Genomic DNA, 18,692 nt, shown 5'->3' on the forward strand with positions numbered 1-18,692 from the left:
TGTGCTTTCCAGTTAGTACACTAATTGTATCTTTATTTAAAACCCCTAAAAATTATAATGAAACGTTTACAGGAACAAATGTAAAGATTTGAATATCAGCAGTGTAATCCGTATGTGCAGGCCATGATGAGTTTCCCAAACCCCATCATATTAATCTGGTATTTTCCATGTCTAAACCTAAGCCCGGAGCAGGATCTTTAAAAGATATAGAGGTTAAGCGGAGAGAGGTTTTCAAACCGATTCTAGATAACCCGTACACTAAGGGTTACGAGTGGCCTTCTATAGATCTAGAAACATCAAAAACCATCACCGAATTTCTTGTTCAGCTTCTCTCAAGCTATGGAAAGTACATTGCGCTTAAAAAGCTGGGCGCCCACCAAATGGCAGAAAAACCGGATATTTGTGACAAGTTGACTGTCGGTTTCAATGCCACAGTCAAGAAGCTTGAAGACCAGGCGGCTCCGAACAGAGCTAAGCTCTTCACTGGAACAAAGAAGCAGAAAAGATCAAGTATTGCTGGTTCCAAGAGCTATGTGAAGTATGTTTTTGTTACAAAGAATGACATATCCACACCTTTGCTCACGAACAGTTTCCCTCTATTAACTTTTTGTGCTTCACAGTCTAATGAGAATCGTGTAAAACTTGTGGAGTTACCTCGTGGGTCCATGGCTAAATTACTGAAAGCATTAAACACGGACAATGTGGGGTTTTTGTCCTTGACAGACGATTGGACAGAAGGAAAGGATATGTTTAACTTGATCAACTCTCGCGTTGGAAATGTGGAGGTGCCATGGCTTCTGAGCTTATTTGACGAACACCCAAGTCTTGGCAATCTTTACGAAAGACCAGCAATCAAATTCTTGAAAACTGCAGCGCCCGTTGGGAAATCCAGGGCGAAACAGAAGAAAGGCAAAGAGGCACAGGAGGAGCAGAAGAAGAGAGAAGAAAAGAAAAACGAAGAAAAGGCACGAGGAACCAAACGGCAACGGGAATGGTAAGTATAGGAGGTCACAATAAGTAGCTGAATGGGAAGAATAGAGACAGCGGACAGGGCCCTATAAAGTTTCCATGCGTCAGGGAATTAAAGAACTGTTAGGTATTATGCTGAGAAAAAATTTACGAGTCTTTCGGCCACCATTTACAACCTAGTTCAGGCTCCCGAAACTTAAAATGTAAAGATTACTTCCTCAACACAGCTTAATATCCCCGTGAGTAATGAATAGATAGCGTGTCAAAGTAGATCTTTCAGTTATGTATGTGAGTATTCGCACCTACTACTAACGCGTCCGCGCAAAAAGATTTCTTGTCTCATTACACTCCATGACCAAAAACTTTGCCCTTTCGCTCGAGCTTCCGTGGGTCGAAAAATACAGACCGCATAAGCTCGATGATATTGTTGGCAACGAAGAAACAATCGAGCGACTCAAGCTTATCGTACAAGATGGAAATATGCCCCACATGATTATTTCGGGGCTTCCAGGTATTGGAAAGACCACGTCCATCCATTGTTTGGCATACGAATTGCTTGGGCCAGACCTTTACAATCAGGCAACTTTGGAGCTCAACGCCTCGGATGACAGAGGAATTGATGTCGTGAGAAACAAAATCAAACAGTTTGCTCAAACGAAAATCCTGTTGCCGCCAGGAAGACACAAGATTATTATTTTGGATGAGGCCGACTCCATGACCCCCGGAGCACAGCAAGCCTTAAGAAGAACTATGGAGCTTTACTCCAACACAACCAGATTTGCCTTTGCGTGCAACCAGTCGTCCAAAATCATCGAACCGCTACAGTCCAGATGTGCAATTCTAAGATACAATAAATTAGCAGACGACCAGGTTTTGCTGAGACTCCTTGAAATCATCAAGGCCGAAGATGTCAAAGCAAATTCTGAAGGTATCAAAGCTCTCATATTCACTGCAGAAGGTGACATGCGGCAGGCTATCAATAATTTACAGAGTACGGTTGCTGGTTTCGGTTTTGTCAATGATACGAACGTCTTCAAGATTGTTGACCAGCCGCATCCGCTTGTCATCAAGAAAATTTTGGACGCTGCAGCATTGCACAAGGACATTGATACTGCGATCGACCTACTCGACACTTTATGGAACAAGGGATATTCTGCTATAGACATCGTCACTCTGTCCTTTAAGGTGGCGAAAACATTGCCGCACGTGAACGAACTGAAACGTCTAGACATGATTAAGGAAATCGGATTCGTGCACATGCGTGTATTGGAGGGTGTGCTGTCGTACTTACAATTGTGTGGGCTTTTCGCTAAGCTTGCAGATCTTCCATAAATATAATACACCAGAAGCATTTTTCTTCCCCCAACACTAAAAAATGGCTCATCTCGTCATTAAGGTTTTATCGTTTTGGCTTGTAGGCATCACAGAGAAGTTCAAAATGCTCAATCTGCTCTTTGATAAACTGATTGCATGTATTCATGTCAAACTCATTGCGCAAAATCGTCACCACAAGAAAGTAGTTGTTGAACAAGAAAATTTCCTTTTGAACAGCTTTGTTCTTGCCTGAGCCAAAAACATGGCTCCCTGTTTTAGTTAAAGCGCTTTCGAAGTCATTTCGAAGTCGAATGATTGAAGAGCACACAGGCTCACCTTGATATTGAGCAAGATTCTCGCCTTGCGATTCATGAATGAAAGCCAACTTGAGCAACCCCACCATTAACTGCGAAAATTGCTGAGTTGCATTTATGGGAGCTTGACTGGTCTGCAACAGACGGTATGAGTATGTGCTGGAACCTAATATGTTTTTCTTCATGGCTTCGCAGTTTATGTCAATGATTCGAGTGAAATGTGGCCACAACATTAATAGCATCATATTATGGTATTCTTCCATTACAGGGACCCTGAACTCATTATGAAGAGCAAACGAATGAGTTTGAATCAAACGAATCATGATTAATATGGCATAAATGTCGCACGAGCTGGATTGACTCGAAGTGCCATTAGCATAAGTGGATGCTATTGAAGGTGCGGCGGTCAAACGCAGGCTCAAGGAAGCTTGCAGGCTAGTAATCAACCACGAAACAAACGACTGTCCCATTTTGTAAACGTCTTCAAACATAAAGTGCGACCAGTCCTTTTTCCTCAGATTATGGTCTTCTAATTTAGGGTCTAATTCGACCATTGGGTGAAATTTCTCGTTCCCTCTGTAAAAGAAATCGACAACAAATAAGTATTCGACAATGATATTATCCAACAATGCGTTGGACCACTGGTTGAAGGCAAACTCCATCCAGTATGCAAACGGAGTAGTTTCCGCAATTTGAGAGGGAATGGATCTTCTGGATTCTGACTTGTTGCTTTCAGCAAGAATTTCCATTCGCTTAATGTATGACAGGAAATACTCTGCCAAGGAAATTTTGCCCGAGGCCAGACTTGGAGAAAGAGATTGCGAGTCGCGGAGTGAAGCGTCGACGAAACCAAAGAGACCCAGTTTCGCTTCCGTATGGTCGTTGGAAGCGCCCAAAACAAACAGAGAGTCAATGACTTTGAGACGAAGTTTCTGTAAAGAATGCAAGTACTTGGCAAAACGAGTGGTGTAGTACCATTTCATGGTGTAGATATAGGCCAACTGGAGTTGTTTAGCAAGCTGTGGATGGCGGTCTTCGAGGAAAGAATAGATTTCTTTAACCTGTAGTAATTTCTCTTGGACTACTTGTGAGGATGTTTTGATCAGTCCTCTCATCAAGCGGATTTCGTGAATAAGGTGGTCCCTTATACGTTCTATTGCCTTGGCTTCAAGCAATAATATACCATCTTGCAATTGCTGGAAAGGTTTCAGATTCTTATAGGCAGCGTGGCTGGGGAGAGAATCTTGGTTTATTTTATCAATGAGTTGCTGTTTATCGGCAATGAAACGGATATTTTCTAGCCACAGTTCATCAATAGGATCGTTCATTATGGACTCAGCCAATTGCGGTGAGATCATCATATCCAAGATCACCGAGTTGAGCTTGTCAACGACGTCACGCAGAGAATCTGCTCCAGAAGATAATCGGGTAGAAGTTTGTTCAAGAGAACGCAAAGTATGGGATAATTGCTTGATTTCGGAGTGAAAGCTGTTGAGAAATGCGTCTATCGGATCCAATTTAGCACGTAATGGCGAAATGGAGTCACGGAACTGGTCAAACCGGGCCATGGCAACTCCCAATTGTTGGTCCGAAAGCGTCTCGAAAGTACCTTCCGGAAGCGATTCGAATGCGTTGTCCGAAGACTCTTTGGTGCCGGTACTCGACAAGTCATCCTTTGGTGCTTCTATTGTCGGAGGAAGGGGGAGTATGGACTGTAGATACAGAATGCTCATGTTTGGCGACGTGCAAACAGCAATCAGAAGATTGTTATGGGGTTTGTTAAAAGAGCTAGAGCTAGGTATGTGTGGATAGATGTTCGCGATACCAACAGTGGGAGTGCGGAGAAGGAATCAACTTATTGTGACACCCACAGACTGGAGAATATCGTAAAGGATATACAAGATCTGATCGGAACCGGAGAGAATATTGGTAGGTTTGAGACAAAAATAACTGATTTGTTGCGTGCATTCATTCACATTAGTTTTTGTATGAAAGAAGCATCCATACGGGGTACAACACCAATGACTATTATACACAATTACAAGATTTTATTTCTTCACTTGGTGTCAGTTTGTATTTTCTATCTAGTTTATCTTTTTGCTTTTTTTTTTATTTTCATTTTATTTTTATTTTTGCTTTCTTCTTTGATTCAAGTAGGGAGATATCACTCACAGAGTTTCCCAATGCACACATGCTCAAGAATTGTACCGTTACCATTTGAGCATGCTAAGACACTACGGTGTTTGGCCAGACCCTAATTGGAAAGCGGTAAAGCGGCAAATCAGCCAAAGCCAGAGTTTTAATGAGAGTTGTTACAACCTACATTGTTTTGAGTAACAGGCTGTCTGAGAATGGATGTGTGATACGTTTGAAGAGTTTCCTCATCAATACAACTACTGATCAATACAACTACTGATCAATACAAACTACTGTCTTTATAGATATTACAGATAGTTTGAGGGCATCCCAATGTCTATCGGGATACTAGCCTGATAGACACCAAGTCCAAAGATATTGGTGCCAATTATTTTAAAATCGTGCAGATCATTTCCCCGACCATTTACCTTTAAGGAAAGCACTAATATTCTCGACAGTTGCATAAGTTTCGACATCAGATAGCATTGACACGTCCCATGATGGAAGTAATTGTATCATCACTGAACTGTTTAGATGCAATGCGCGCGTTTAATAGTTACTGCTCCAAAAGGTTGGAACCGCCATTTACCTCAAGCGCCTAGAAAGAAACAGATTGTCTGTTCATGCACAGACATAGACATCAGAAATAGTCAGGATTGGTACAGTTCCTGCGATCACATAGAAGATACATCAAAATCAAATCACATTTATTGGTTCAGTCATTGACACATTGGAATCTGGACTTGAGCCTGGATAAGTTACCCTGGGTATTGAATTCACTCCCGAGTCACTACGCTGCTATCAACGCTACGAGACCTGCCCTACTTACCCCACTTGTCCTTCTTGCGCGACTTCGCCCATCTTGATGAGCCCGATGTTCAAGGCGGCAGAATACAATGCCCTTCTCGAGGCGGCGCGTGCCACCGACGACATTTTCGACTCTGCCTCGGAAGAGCCTGACCAAGTCAGTATCCGTGTCTCGGATAGCCAGTACGACGCCATCACGTATCCTGCCCGCGCAGACGAAGTTGTTCGCATCGTGGCCGCGCCCGGGTCGGGAAAGACATTTACTCTCACGGCGCGAATCGCCCACATGGTCCAGAACGGCACCGACCCAGCAGAAATCTTGGTGCTATGTATGGCCAACCGGTCGGTGGAGGCGGTGAAAAAGGCTCTTACAGCCATCATCGGAAAGGACGAGGCGCAACGTGTATCGATCTCGACCTTCCATTCATTCAGCGCCATGGTTCTCGAGCAGGATGGAGGAGTTGCTGCAGGCGCGCGCCGCCGGGTGTTTGATAATCGATGCTGGCGCAACTTTGTGCGGACGTTTCTGGCGCGCCTGGCGCAGCTCGGCCTGCACCGCGTGGAAGGCAAGGTGAGTGCGGGCCAGTTGGAGCGAATACTTGCGGGCGTGGCGCGCGGCGAATTTTCTGTGGCCGAGGCGGCGGAGCGCCACAAGATCTCGGCCGCTTATGTGGAGGCGCTTTTGCTGTACCTCGAAGCGCAGGGTGTCTTGCGCTACGACGACCTTTTGCTCGAGTGCGCGCGCCTTCTTGAAGGGAAGATGCCTTTCCCTCGCCTTCTCACATGCACCAAGGTATTTGTGGACGAATTCCAAGACATCCACCCTTTGCTTATGCGGATAATAGCGGCGGTCGTGAAGTATCCTACAGAGGGGCAGGACGACGTGTTCAAGCATTTGACCGTGGCGGGCGACCCGCGCCAATGCATCTACGATTTTTTGGGCGCGCAGCGCGATAACATGGAGAAGTTGGTTCAGCATGTGCCTCGTCCTGTGGTGGATAAGCCTTTGTGTGAGCTGTTTCGATGCACGCAGCAGATTTTGGATGTGGCCGCTCTCATAGACTTTGGCAATGCTGCAGAAGATAATGCGGGCGTCCTTGTGTCATCAGCGCAAGAAAGTAGCCAGAAGGAAACTGAGGTCCGAAGTATAGAGGCGAAGGAGAAATTTCCAATAGTACACGTTAAAATTGAGGCTGACGTGCAAACCGTGGAAGCTACGCCGAACACGGCCGCCACCAACAGTGGACGCTCGCCCGACCTGTCCCATCTTGACAAGCCGGCGTTGGCCCTCCTTTCGAACCGAGAATCAGGCCCGCGCCCTGTGCTTTTGCCTGCGCGCAACGAGCTCGACCATGTTTGCAAAGAAATCGTGCGCTTGCTCTGTTGCCTGGCGCTTCTTCAGCCGCGCGACATGGCCATTTTGGCCCGCACCAACGCCGAAGCGACGCGTGCCACCACAGCACTCACTGCGCTTGGAATTCCCGCCGTAAAAGTCGCCCCAGGAAACGCATGGGTCGACTCCAACATGCACGTGTACCGCGATGTGTTGAGCGTAATCTGTGGCGGCTCCGACGCCGGCCTCAGCTTATTAAATGTGATGGCTCTTTTAGACCCGCACAGAGGCGCGCGCGCGCGCGCCGCCCGCACACTTACAAAGAGCTTTGAGCAACCGTACGGCGACCAGCCAGATGCGTTGGAAATATTTTTGCATGCGGAGCTTGTGGAGATGGAAAAGGGCAACACATCGGGCCATCTCGCGCGCATCTATCGCACTTGCCCAGATCTGTTGGAGAACATCGCTGCCTTCTTGAACCAAGTCCAAATAGAACGCGAAACAGTCCGCGCGCTCCATTCCCAGGACCCGCTTGCATACACGCCGCTCCAATTGGTGCAATGTTTGGCGCGCATGGCGCGGCTCGCACGCATTCATGACTACGTTTTCGCCGCAGAATCTGGAAGCACTCGCCCCAAAGTGGGCGGCGGCTCTACTACTTCTGGAGCCGATCTTCTCACATCCTTCAACAATTCATTGCACCATTCGTTTGATATATACAGTGGCAGCGCCGAGGCTCAAACAATGCCGTTCATTGACTACTTTCTCCAAACCTATGACAACGAAGTGCCGCCTCCGAATACGAACCTGGTGCGTGTTTCCACAATCCACTCAGCCAAGGGCCTCGAGTTTCCAGTGGTCTTTGTTCTTGCGCTGGGTGCGCGCACCTCGTGGGAAAAAATTCTCGCGCCCGAATCTTTTCTGGCCGACTATGCCAGTCGCCACTTGCTTTTTGTGGCGCTCACACGGGCCCGAACATTGTTGTATGTGGGCTCGGCGCTGGCGCACGATGAACTTCCGTCTCTGGTGAGACGTTGGTTCCTGCACGAGAAGCCGCAGTTTTTGACCTTATCAACAGATCTTCCACATGCGGAGTCCCCTGCACAAAACACCGAATTGACTGCGGCCCTTGCAAACTTGTCTATCAATGAGAAAGATCAACCGCAAAGAAAACAAGAGGTAAAGGGACAACAGTCGGCAGAGAAATCGGGAACAGATCATTATACTATGCTGGAATACGCTAGACCGACTCTGCTTCTCAAAAATCTCGCGTCTGATCTCAAGAGAGAACTCCCGCTGGTTGAGAAACTTACCCGAGGACATGAATTATATGCGCGGCTTTTTCCCAAGGAGAACCAACCCCACGCCATCAGCATCAAGCCGCTTCTCTCGGGCTCTTCAGCACTAAGGTCGCCGTTACTTGCAACATTACGGTCTACAAAAAACTTCTTCAGACGGGCATGAATCAGATGCGCGACTCAGCTTCTGACTCATGTGCGACTCCGTCTGACTCCGACGCGCGCACCGATAATATATTGCCAATTACGCTAATAACGCATTTGGAATTAGGTGTGCCTGACGCACAGAAATTCTTTCTTGTGCTTCTTTGCTAGCACTTCCTACTGGCATCTTTTACTTCTGGTTCTTTTCTTTCATATTAGCTTTCCGTCTTCCACTATAGCATGAGGCAATAATTATTATGGCGTGCCCTAAAATCAACCAAATGAGTGATGAAAGCCACTTTTCCACAACTTTGCACGAGTATCCTGAACTAGAAGCCTATACAAGCCACTTTCAAGTGCATCTCAAAAATTCAGAGGCTTATACGACTACGCGTCATCTCAAGGATTCGATCGTTGTGTTCAAAAAGAAGATCTTGTCTCCTCAAGCGCTTCAGCAGAACACTAATATATACAACCATGATCTTTCTAACATCGAACTAGATGCTCAAGATGAGAGAAAGGCTCGGTCCAGCTGTCTTCGCTGCAGAAAGTTCAAGAAAAAGTGTACACGCGATCTACCCGAGTGTTTGAATTGCATCTCTTGTGATGAGCTATGTATCTATATTACTCGCAAGAGAAAGGGAAGCGACTGTTCAAACCCAGACTCCCATAAAAGGGCAAAATCATCGCCGGCCACGTCTAGAAAAAGCAGCTTGGACTCTGTAACAAGTTCAATAAGTCCAGATAGCGCCTTTGATCTGGTGCGCCGGTTTTCAGTGCCCGCAAAGCTTCCAGCTGCGCCGGAATCCAACGAAGACACAAATAAATACTGTCACTATCTGAACAAAACAGTTAGTGACGTCTATCGTCTTCTAAACTAGTCATTAGCATTCATATCGGGAATAAAAGGATCGAAAGTATTTTTTTTTTTTGCTTGTAAATTATCTCAGCTAAGCTTCGACAATAAACTGAGAAGCCCTGCCTTCTGGTCTTCTCCCTGTTCGTCGTTGGTCTTTTTCTCATGCATAAGTTCCAAATCATCTTTATGTTTTGACTCATACTCTTTCAAATCAGAAGGCTCTGGTTCCTCAATATCTGGCACATAGTCATCTTCAGATTCAGTATCGCTTTTCACGATCTTGATCACTTCTGTCTGCTCTTCTCTGTCATACTCTTTCACTTGAATATCCTCTGAAAACGCCACCGACTTTTTCGAAGTTGTGGATGAGACGGACGAATCTGACAACTTGCGCTTTCTCAGAGCATTTGGAATAGTGCCTACCGGCATATTCGTACCGTTGATGTTGTTGTCGTCGTCGTCGTCATCATCATCACTCGAATTCTCATAAGTTGGAACTAGATCTGTTGCTGAATCGCTTGTAGGCTCAAAGGATGGAGAGGGCGTTTCATTTTCTTCATTACTTTGTGTTGTTGGCTCCTCTTCACCAAGAATTTCTTTTAACTCTTCACGAGTGGTGTACAACTTGTCTAACTTGCGCCCAATTATAGATACCTTCAGGTCATCTGTGGTTTCGCCCTCAGCAGCAAGCTTTTGTAAATTGCCTAACACAGATACGATTTCCTTGCGTGTAGTTTTGATGTCCTCCAAGTTCTTTGTGGTCATGTTGCACAATTTCTCTAGCACATTCAACTTCGAAATGTATACCTTGGGCAGCGGAAGGTTATCCAGCACAGATAAATCGTTGAAATCGCTGGGCAAGTACGCTTTCGACTGAATTCCCACTTGGGTCAAATTGGCCTGGCACGTTTCCTGTAACTGTGCCATATGATGGTACAAGTTGTTTAAGTGGACCAAATCAGTGGCCACTTGAGGTCCTGAAGTCGAAGGCGCCTTGTCAGTGTCGGTATTTTGGATCTGCAGTTTGCCTCCTTTAGCCAGCTCCAAGGCTTCTCTCATTGCCTTGATGTCCTTTTGTGAGAAGATGTTCCTCTGTTCCCAAACGCCTACTAGACGTTCAACTTTTGGCTTGATGGCCGAGTCTAGCGAAGGGTAGATGGTATGGAGGGCTTTCGGAAGTATTTTGGCAAACTCGGCAGAAAACTCGGGCTTTCTTTTGTGGCGGGCCTCTTGTACCACGTCGTTACAGAGATACAAAAGTGAAAGCCTTTTGTTCAGCTTCAGCGTTCTCGTCAATGTGTAGTCACTCCACAAGCGACACAATTCTTGGGCATGGCGGTGGTGGAAAAGCACCCATTGTGAGATGGAGACGATGGATTCCTGCGTTTCTTGAAGCAGGTCCAACTTTTTGTTGAAGATGTCAGGAGAAAAAGACATGGTGGGGAAATGGAAGAGCGATCGAATGTGCGCGCTTTTACATGGAAGGCAGGGCATGACGAAGATGGGAAAGCATACGGTTGGCTACAATAGACTGGAATTGAAGCAGTTACATTTTTGTAAGAAATAAATTTGCTTATGAGCTCTACGCTATTTTTCATTCTAACTTTGGCTTCTGTTTCATGTTTCGGGCAATTTTTTAGAGTATGCGTATTCCTTTGATTTATTCAACTACAATGACTTGCGCCGGCACTTGTGAGGCAGTTTTACATGACGCAATTTCAAAACATAGTAAAGGATTGACTATCAGTGATGTTATTTATCGTAGCCATTTCATGCAATCATAAGGAAGTCTGCAACTTTTTCTTCATCGTCAGAGCCAACTACTTCTGCGCAGAGAAGTGGCATTTCTTAACATCACTGCTTCCATCAGTGCTGGCCTCTATATGTATCGAATGTGTGAATGGGGCAATTAGATGCTTTTCATATTAGGATGAACCAGCCGACCTACTCCGTAAGTATTAAAAGCACTGCCACATAACCTGAACTTATCAGCTAAAGAATGAGTCTTTCATTTTCTTTCAAGTCTAGTTTAATTGCTCTAGCAAATAGTAGTGATACAGCTCCACAGTGGGTTTGTACTTTCACCTTTTTACAACTAGAACATGCTTGAGTGAGTAGTCAGAGGAATGGTTCTGCAAAGCGGGCATATTCGAGTAGAGTTACAATAAACTAGCTGCTCACATGGGCCTCCATCGATCAAACCCTGATCCAGAAGGTTAGAGAGAACAAGCAACATACAATTGATTACTTTGTATGGAATCCATCTCAAATAAAAACATGGCTATTTTACCAAAACTTTAATAGCATGCGGTGGGAAAGATACTTGAAAAGCTCCCATAACTGATTGAAAATCTTATTTTCAACCCGAATGTATGCTTCTATCCTTCATCAAGTATGTATTATTTTCTGCCTGTCCTGTTTATATCCTCCCCATTTTCATCGCACATCGCGTTCTACAAACAACAAACATCTCTACTATGGCCAAAACAGCAAAAGGAACGCGTTCCAAAGATGTTTCAGAACAAGAGGCCGTTCGAAAGTCGCCCCGGTCCAAATCCAATTCGCTTGCGCTTTCGGCGGCTCTGCCGACCCGAATTAAGAAAACCAAGAAAGCACCTGCTAAAAAAGAAACTCAGCCACCGAAAGAGCCGGCTAAACGTGGCCGTAAGAAGAAGGATCCTGATCAAATCATAGAAACGATTTCGCTAGCTGCCGAAACTGAAGTAGCCAAACCAAATGGAGTCCAAGAAACATCCACCTTCGACAAATCACATCGAATCACAGAAGCAGACATTTTAGCTGCAGACACACTGGCGAAGGTTGTTCACTTTGTTAACCTGTTGGTTGGATCGCAAAAGCAGATATTTGAGAGCTACAAGCGCACCGCTCGTCTCCAGATGGAGAACGACTCGCGTTTGATCTCCCAGTTGCGCCATGAACTCGAAAACAAACAAAAGAGCATTGATTCGCTTCTGGCGCTGCTCCGGCGATTAGAGGATGCCAGCACCACAGGACTGTCTTCTTCAGTTGTCAGTTCGACACCTCAGAGAGGCCGTATGCCCGAATTGTACGAACTGCCAATTCGCCGACGAAACGCATCCGCCATGGTACACCAGGAAGACTTGGCAAACGAACTCAAAACCATTGGTGTTACTCTCGACATGCTTGAGTTGCTCACAGGAGTTCGAATTATCTCATATGAAGAGGACAGAGTGAAGTTCTATTTTGACGTTAAACAGCTGTCAACCAATAGTGACAGCGACAATGATGCTATCAGTGTGACATATCGCCTTGTGATTAAACGTAAGTTCGAAAATACGGCAGAAGTGACTTACGTGCCTACTTTCTTCCAGAAAATGGACGAACTGCCTGCTTCTGAAGAAGAAGAAATTATGAACAGTCATGCTCGTGTGTTGGCACCACATTTGCCCGAGTACTTGAAAGATAGTCTTATATTCCCATACAATACTCTTCTGCAGTTTTATGCCAAAATGAGCAAGGCCTTGAACAAGGCCACGAAGAAATAAATCGAAACTAAGTTAAGCATTTCCTTCCTTCGCTTTTTTTTTTTCTTTTTTTTTTTAATACTGACATTCTTGCATTCACTACATCAGATGGGTCCAGGCGGTGTTGATAACTAGAAAACAATCTCTTTCACTAAAGTTGGTTTGTAGCGAGCTCGGTATAGTTGTGTATGCTTTATAAAAACAGCCTATGCTATTTACAATGTGAGAACGAGCTGTCCGTTCTCTTCCTTCACCTTTAAGTTTTGCAACACCTCTTTCTTGTCCTTTTTCGAGTCTTTGGCGATGCTCTTCACAATTTTGTACAAGGAGCCTGTACCGTATTTTGACAAGTCGATCTTGTCCTTCTTCTTATCCTTCTGCTTTTTCTCCTTCTTCTCCTCCTTAGCCTCCGTCTCCTTCTTTGGCTCCTTCTGTTCCTCCTTTTGTTGTGGCTTAGCTACCTCTTGTTTGGCTTGCTTTCCCTTCTTTCCCTTGTACAAGGCCTTTTCATACTTCTCAGCCTCGGAAATACATTGGGTGTGACTTTTGTAGTCGTTGCCGCTGAATGTTGTGGAACAGTCAATGCACGTAAAGTATGCTCCGTGGCATCTTTGTTTATGCTGATCCAACTTCTTCTTAATCACAGTGTCGTTGCACACTTCACACGAAAAGGAAACCATTTTGCAATGAGACGATGAGATGAATTTTTCGCGGAGAAGTACGGTCGCGATACTTAGCGAAGGATGAAAGCAAAGCCGGGGAAAAGAAGCAAGGAAAAAAAAAAAAGAACAGAACAGTATATGGAAAACAGGGAGGAAATTTATCCTGATCTCCACCACACGGGTTCATCTTCTTTTTTCCTCTCCACGCGGACAATTTCGTAATCGTCGCTCACATCCGTGCTATGGTCTTTCAACAAGCCTTGCAATCTGTAGAAATCGTCTCTCTTGTCGAAATTGCGCTTCTTCTCAATCATACCTAGCATCTCCTCCTCGTTCAACTGGCGGTACTTTTCATCGAATCTCTCCCATTTCAACGCCGTGAACTTCTGAAGATAAAGCGATCCTGCCACTATGCTGAGCATGAAGGGAAGTCCAAAATAAAGGAAGTGGTTTTTGCGCAAAAGCTTCTGGTACCGACCGGCAAATGTCTTGTCATATGCCGCCTGTTCCTTTTTGCCCCTAAAGGGTGAGTTCCCAAGATATACCATGTTCTAGTCGTAGGAGAGAGAGGACACCAGTGCACCACTTGTGTTAAAAGGATAAAGTGTGAAACCGCACACTACCGAATGCGCACACCAATAAACCCATGTCGCTACGTTACGCAATTTTGACAGCATAGCATAGCACAGCACAGACCCAGCCAGAATCCCTGCCAACGGAACAACTAGACCCTAACTGGCGGCGTGGAAATGTCCTGTATATAGTATATCACGTGATCTACGTCGGCTTTCGACGCTCATTTCCTCAGCAATAATCGGGCGTTTTCAAGGACCGATACAGGGGGCATGGGGTGCGTGCTGGATGTTCACCCCATGTTTCCCAATTTGGAACAGCCGCACCTCCCGTTGTCGTATTGTTCGAACATGAATGGACGGAAAGGGCGGCAAAAACATTAGACAGCAAAGTTATCGAAATTCTAACACGTCTCTTGTGGCTATTGGAAGCTGGGATAAAAGATATGAACGCCCAATTTAAGGGCTCTGTCAACGGATATATGCGTATCTGCAGTCCATTGATTACTCTGTCTAAATAGCCAAGGAAGAAGAGTAGGCTGATGGAGAGAAAAAATAAAAGAAAAGAGAGCGGAAAAAGACGTTGGACAACAAAGGACACAGAGCAACTTGATCGAAACGGCAATGATATATATGAAAAAAAAATGTTGCGGCGCTGTCTTCACTTTGCATGTTCAGATTGTTTTACTCTTCATTGTGTATTACATTTTCTGCCCTTCTATCATCTTGGGAATCTAGTAGGACTAGTAAACACCGTATGGCATCCTCCAGAAAGCGCGGATGCCTGCATACAGGCTGGCTGGATTCAATGTTCAACTTTGTCTGTTTTTTCCCTCAACCTACTTTGTACTCGAAGGCATTTTCAGAGTTAAATAAATAGCTCCCACAATAAACCCGCTTGTGTGTGCACATTCTTTCGGTGAAACCTCATCTTTCGTCCACCCGCTACAATCGCAGAGTTGTAGTTTGCAGGAACAGAAAACAAGCCACCACAAAAAGCCAACTATCCGCCCACGAAAAAGCAAAAAAATACTCCGCTCCAATGTCTGTCTACGCCAGCTCCGCCCAGCTGCAGCAGAACCAGAATCTGCAACACCAGCAGCAGCAGAGACACCAGCAGCGTTTGAATGAGTTGTTGGATGCAGTGAAGCAGGAATTTGACTTTGCCCTTAACGAGGCGTCCAACTTTTCGAAAATCAAGGAGGACTACGACTCCAAATGCAGCCAGCAGACCGCAGAGATGCAGCAAATTCGCCAGACCGTGTACGAGTTGGAAATGGCCCACAGGAAAATCAAGGAGGCTTACGAGGAGGAGATTTTGCGCTTGAAAACAGAATTGGAAAATAGAGACAGGCAAATTCAACACAAACAACCTACGGATGCTCAGTACCCTTACCCTTATCCACAACAGCAACAACAGCAGCAGCAACAGCAGCAACAACAGCAACAGCAACAACATCAATCTCCTCAACAGGGACAGCCGCAGCTCGTTCAACCAGGTCCAGCGCTCAAGGCCAACATTAAACCGGAGTCTGTTAAAGCTTCTCCTAGTATTGCCAAGTTGGAACCTTCTGCTGAAGCGGCTAGAGAAGCTCCAGCTCCAGAGTTTTCGTCGGCATTGACTGTTATTGACAAGTCGCAGTACATCGTCAACCCCCAAGAGAAAAACATGCACGTGAAGGAAATTCCTCCTTTCCTCGCAGATTTGGACGTGATGAAGGCTAACCCAGACTTCAAGAAGCAGAGCCCAGAATTTTATGTCTTGTACAATCCAGCATTCAAGCGTGACTTGGATGTTGAGTTGATGCAATCTTTGGACCACTCTTCTGTTGTTTGCTGTGTCAAGTTCTCCAGAAACGGCGAGTACATTGCTACCGGGTGCAACAAGACCACCCAAGTTTTCGATGTCAAGACTGGTGCTTTAATTGCCAAGTTGATTGATGACAATTCGGCCAGTAATGCTTCGGGAGATGGCGAGGGCGACAACGAAAACGGCGAAAACGGTACAAACGGATCCTCCAACAACGCTTCGACTAACGCAAACGGTGACTTGTACATCCGTTCTGTGTGCTTCTCTCCTGACGGAAAGTTGTTGGCTACAGGTGCAGAGGACAAGTTGATTCGTATCTGGGACTTGGCCACGAAAAGAATTATCAAGATTTTGCGTGGTCACGAGCAGGACATTTACTCATTGGACTTTTTCCCTGATGGAGACCGCTTGGTTTCTGGTTCTGGGGACCGCACTGTCAGAATCTGGGATTTGCGTTCAGCTCAATGCTCTTTGACGTTGTCTATCGAAGACGGTGTTACCACTGTTGCTGTGTCTCCAAACGGAAAATTGATTGCTGCAGGTTCTTTGGACAAGACAGTACGTGTGTGGGATTCCTCGACTGGATTCCTTGTTGAGAGATTGGACTCGAGCAATGAGTCAGGCAATGGCCACCAGGACTCGGTGTACTCTGTTGCATTCTCTGCTGACGGTAACCAGATTGCATCGGGTTCGTTGGACAGAACAGTCAAGTTGTGGAATTTGGAAGGAAAAGCAGACTCGGCGCAAGCAGGCGCAGGCGCAAACGCGCAAATAACGAAGAAATCGAGCTGTGAGGTTACCTACGTTGGGCACAAGGACTTTGTCTTGAGTGTGTGCTCTACGCCAGACAGCCAGTACATTTTGTCTGGTTCTAAAGACCGTGGAGTGATTTTCTGGGACCAGGCGTCGGGTAACCCATTGTTGATGTTGCAGGGTCACCGCAACTCAGTCATCTCGGTGGCTGTTTCTTTCAACTCTCTGGGAACAGAAGGTATCTTTGCTACCGGTAGCGGTGACTGCAAGGCCAGATTGTGGAGATGGAGAAGAAAGTGAAAAACATTCGGGGACAACACAAGTACGAAGAACACTTTCGCTAATTAGCTGTATAAGTATAAGATATGTCAATTTAGTATTATAATGTGTAGTGGGGGTGATGAGCGAGGACATGGTTGAGGTTCATTTATTGCAAAGCACCTCACAGTTAGAGTTGAACCACATACGAACAAGGAAGCAGTCTTTTTCTTTTTTTTTCTTTTTTTTTTTTTTTTTTTTTGAACTCAACTTATTTATTTCAGCTTCATAAACACTAGCGATTTGTATTTTCGAATCTTCTTCGAGTCCAAGATGGTTGGAAAATCCACTGATTTCAATAAAATGCACGTTCTTGTCGCGACTGCGCGGCTACGACTAAATACGACGGTAGGAATTTTTCTCCACCACCTCTCTAAACATGACAGTTTTCACAGCCTCCACGACGGCTCCAGTCAACATTGCTGTATGTACATCATTTTCTGCTCCGGCAGTTTTTAGTTTCGCAAGCGCTAACTTTCTTCCAGACGCTCAAGTATTGGGGCAAAAGAGACAAAACGCTCAACTTGCCAACCAACTCGTCCATTTCGGTGACGTTGGCGCAGGAAGACTTGAGAACCTTGACCTCTGTTGCTACCAGTGAAGAATTCTCCAAAGACAACTTGTGGCTCAATGGAGTTGAAGAAGGCATCAAGGGCGAGAGAACCATTGCATGTTTGAAGGATTTGAGAAGATTGAGAAAAGAGTTGGAAGAACAAGACTCCTCGTTGCCCAAGTTGTCTGAATGGGGCTTACACATTGTTTCGGAAAACAACTTCCCCACCGCTGCTGGCTTGGCTTCGTCAGCCGCCGGCTTTGCTGCTTTGGTGGTGGCTATTGCCAAATTGTACAAGCTTCCTCAGCTGATGTCGGAGATTTCCAAAATCGCTCGTAAGGGTTCGGGATCGGCTTGTAGATCTTTGTTCGGCGGCTACGTCGCGTGGGAAATGGGCGACTTGGAAAACGGCGAGGATTCCAAGGCTGTCGAAGTCGCTCCATTGGAACATTGGCCAACTATGAAAGCAGCCATTTTGGTTGTGTCTGATGACAAGAAGGATACGCCCTCTACTACAGGAATGCAATCTACCGTTGCCACTTCCGATTTGTTCCAGTGGCGTATCAAAGAAGTTGTGCCCAAGCGGTTTGAACAAATGAAAAAGTCAATTGCCGAGCGTGATTTCCAGACTTTTGGTGAGTTGACCATGAAGGACTCCAACTCATTCCACGCTGTGTGCTTGGACTCGTATCCTCCGATTTTTTACTTGAACGATACCTCAAAGAAAATCATCAAGTTGATCCACAAATTGAACGAGCAAGAGGGAAAGATTATTGCTGCTTACACTTTTGACGCTGGTCCAAATGCTGTCATTTACTATGAAGAGGAAAACGAGACCAAGGTGTTGGGTTTGATCCACAAATATTTCCACCAAGTCCCTGGTTGGGAGAAAATTGCTGACAAGGTCAATGGGTTTGAGGATTCCACGATTGAGTTCGACACCGACGCATACAAGGGTGTCAGCAGAATCATCTTGACGAAAATCGGAAGTGGTCCTCAGGAAACGACACAGTCCTTGGTCAATGAGAAGGGTTTGCCAAAGTAGGTGATAGATACATGCGGGTAAATTATGGGTTATAATGAGATCCATTACATAGCACAAGCTCTGTATCGCTAAACTTTACGCATAATAAACAGCATATGACAATTCTAATGAGCAATTACTCATATTTACAGCTTGATGAACCATACTTATACCAAAATAATTATACAAGCGTATGCGAAAATATCGAAAGAACGACTCACTTGCTAGTGCTAGTAAACATGATTTTCTGTCATTGATAATCAATGGTTTGCACAGCAGTACACCGTTAAAAGGATGAAGAAATAACGGCTAGGTTTTGT

General features: G+C 45.4%; 11 protein-coding genes across 11 annotated transcripts; 7 read left to right on the plus strand and 4 right to left on the minus strand. All coding sequences in view use genetic code 12, as the record gives it.

Moving 5' to 3' along the window:
* Positions 1-167: 167 nt before the first annotated feature.
* Positions 168-998, plus strand: POP3 (Pop3p; the record flags this gene model as incomplete). The annotated part of the gene is made up of 1 exon (XM_002616178.2): positions 168-998. The coding sequence occupies one exon, from the start codon at positions 168-170 to the stop codon at positions 996-998; it is 831 nt and encodes a 276-aa protein (XP_002616224.2).
* Positions 999-1,320: 322 nt separating this feature from the next.
* On the plus strand, positions 1,321-2,301 carry RFC4 (replication factor C subunit 4; the record flags this gene model as incomplete). The annotated part of the gene is made up of 1 exon (XM_002616177.2): positions 1,321-2,301. One exon carries the CDS (start codon positions 1,321-1,323, stop codon positions 2,299-2,301), a length of 981 nt encoding a protein of 326 aa, XP_002616223.2.
* Positions 2,302-2,368: 67 nt separating this feature from the next.
* VPS52 (Vps52p) lies at positions 2,369-4,330 on the minus strand (the record flags this gene model as incomplete). The annotated part of the gene is made up of 1 exon (XM_002616176.2): positions 2,369-4,330. One exon carries the CDS (start codon positions 4,328-4,330, stop codon positions 2,369-2,371), a length of 1,962 nt encoding a protein of 653 aa, XP_002616222.2.
* Positions 4,331-5,598: 1,268 nt separating this feature from the next.
* On the plus strand, positions 5,599-8,337 carry HMI1 (ATP-dependent 3'-5' DNA helicase; the record flags this gene model as incomplete). Its single annotated transcript, XM_002616174.2, has 1 exon — positions 5,599-8,337. The coding sequence occupies one exon, from the start codon at positions 5,599-5,601 to the stop codon at positions 8,335-8,337; it is 2,739 nt and encodes a 912-aa protein (XP_002616220.2).
* Positions 8,338-8,572: 235 nt separating this feature from the next.
* FOB63_002772 (Zn(II)2Cys6 transcription factor domain-containing protein) lies at positions 8,573-9,196 on the plus strand (the record flags this gene model as incomplete). The annotated part of the gene is made up of 1 exon (XM_002616173.2): positions 8,573-9,196. The coding sequence occupies one exon, from the start codon at positions 8,573-8,575 to the stop codon at positions 9,194-9,196; it is 624 nt and encodes a 207-aa protein (XP_002616219.2).
* Positions 9,197-9,261: 65 nt separating this feature from the next.
* FOB63_002773 (uncharacterized protein) lies at positions 9,262-10,668 on the minus strand (the record flags this gene model as incomplete). The annotated part of the gene is made up of 1 exon (XM_002616172.2): positions 9,262-10,668. One exon carries the CDS (start codon positions 10,666-10,668, stop codon positions 9,262-9,264), a length of 1,407 nt encoding a protein of 468 aa, XP_002616218.2.
* An 878-nt stretch (positions 10,669-11,546) lies between these two features.
* Positions 11,547-12,701, plus strand: FOB63_002774 (uncharacterized protein; the record flags this gene model as incomplete). Its single annotated transcript, XM_002616171.2, has 1 exon — positions 11,547-12,701. One exon carries the CDS (start codon positions 11,547-11,549, stop codon positions 12,699-12,701), a length of 1,155 nt encoding a protein of 384 aa, XP_002616217.2.
* A 194-nt stretch (positions 12,702-12,895) lies between these two features.
* Positions 12,896-13,360, minus strand: FOB63_002775 (uncharacterized protein; the record flags this gene model as incomplete). The annotated part of the gene is made up of 1 exon (XM_002616170.2): positions 12,896-13,360. One exon carries the CDS (start codon positions 13,358-13,360, stop codon positions 12,896-12,898), a length of 465 nt encoding a protein of 154 aa, XP_002616216.2.
* Positions 13,361-13,500: 140 nt separating this feature from the next.
* Positions 13,501-13,890, minus strand: FOB63_002776 (uncharacterized protein; the record flags this gene model as incomplete). The annotated part of the gene is made up of 1 exon (XM_002616169.2): positions 13,501-13,890. The coding sequence occupies one exon, from the start codon at positions 13,888-13,890 to the stop codon at positions 13,501-13,503; it is 390 nt and encodes a 129-aa protein (XP_002616215.1).
* Positions 13,891-14,956: 1,066 nt separating this feature from the next.
* Positions 14,957-16,777, plus strand: TUP1 (chromatin-silencing transcriptional regulator; the record flags this gene model as incomplete). The annotated part of the gene is made up of 1 exon (XM_002616168.1): positions 14,957-16,777. One exon carries the CDS (start codon positions 14,957-14,959, stop codon positions 16,775-16,777), a length of 1,821 nt encoding a protein of 606 aa, XP_002616214.1.
* Positions 16,778-17,174: 397 nt separating this feature from the next.
* Positions 17,175-18,393, plus strand: MVD (diphosphomevalonate decarboxylase; the record flags this gene model as incomplete). The annotated part of the gene is made up of 2 exons (XM_002616167.2): positions 17,175-17,219; positions 17,281-18,393. 2 exons carry the CDS (start codon positions 17,175-17,177, stop codon positions 18,391-18,393), a joined length of 1,158 nt encoding a protein of 385 aa, XP_002616213.2.
* Between the last annotated feature and the right edge of the window lie 299 nt (positions 18,394-18,692).

Source organism: Clavispora lusitaniae (assembly GCF_014636115.1).
Source record: "Clavispora lusitaniae strain FDAARGOS_655 chromosome Unknown tig00000078_pilon, whole genome shotgun sequence".
Taxonomy (NCBI): Eukaryota; Fungi; Ascomycota; class Pichiomycetes; order Serinales; family Metschnikowiaceae; genus Clavispora; species Clavispora lusitaniae.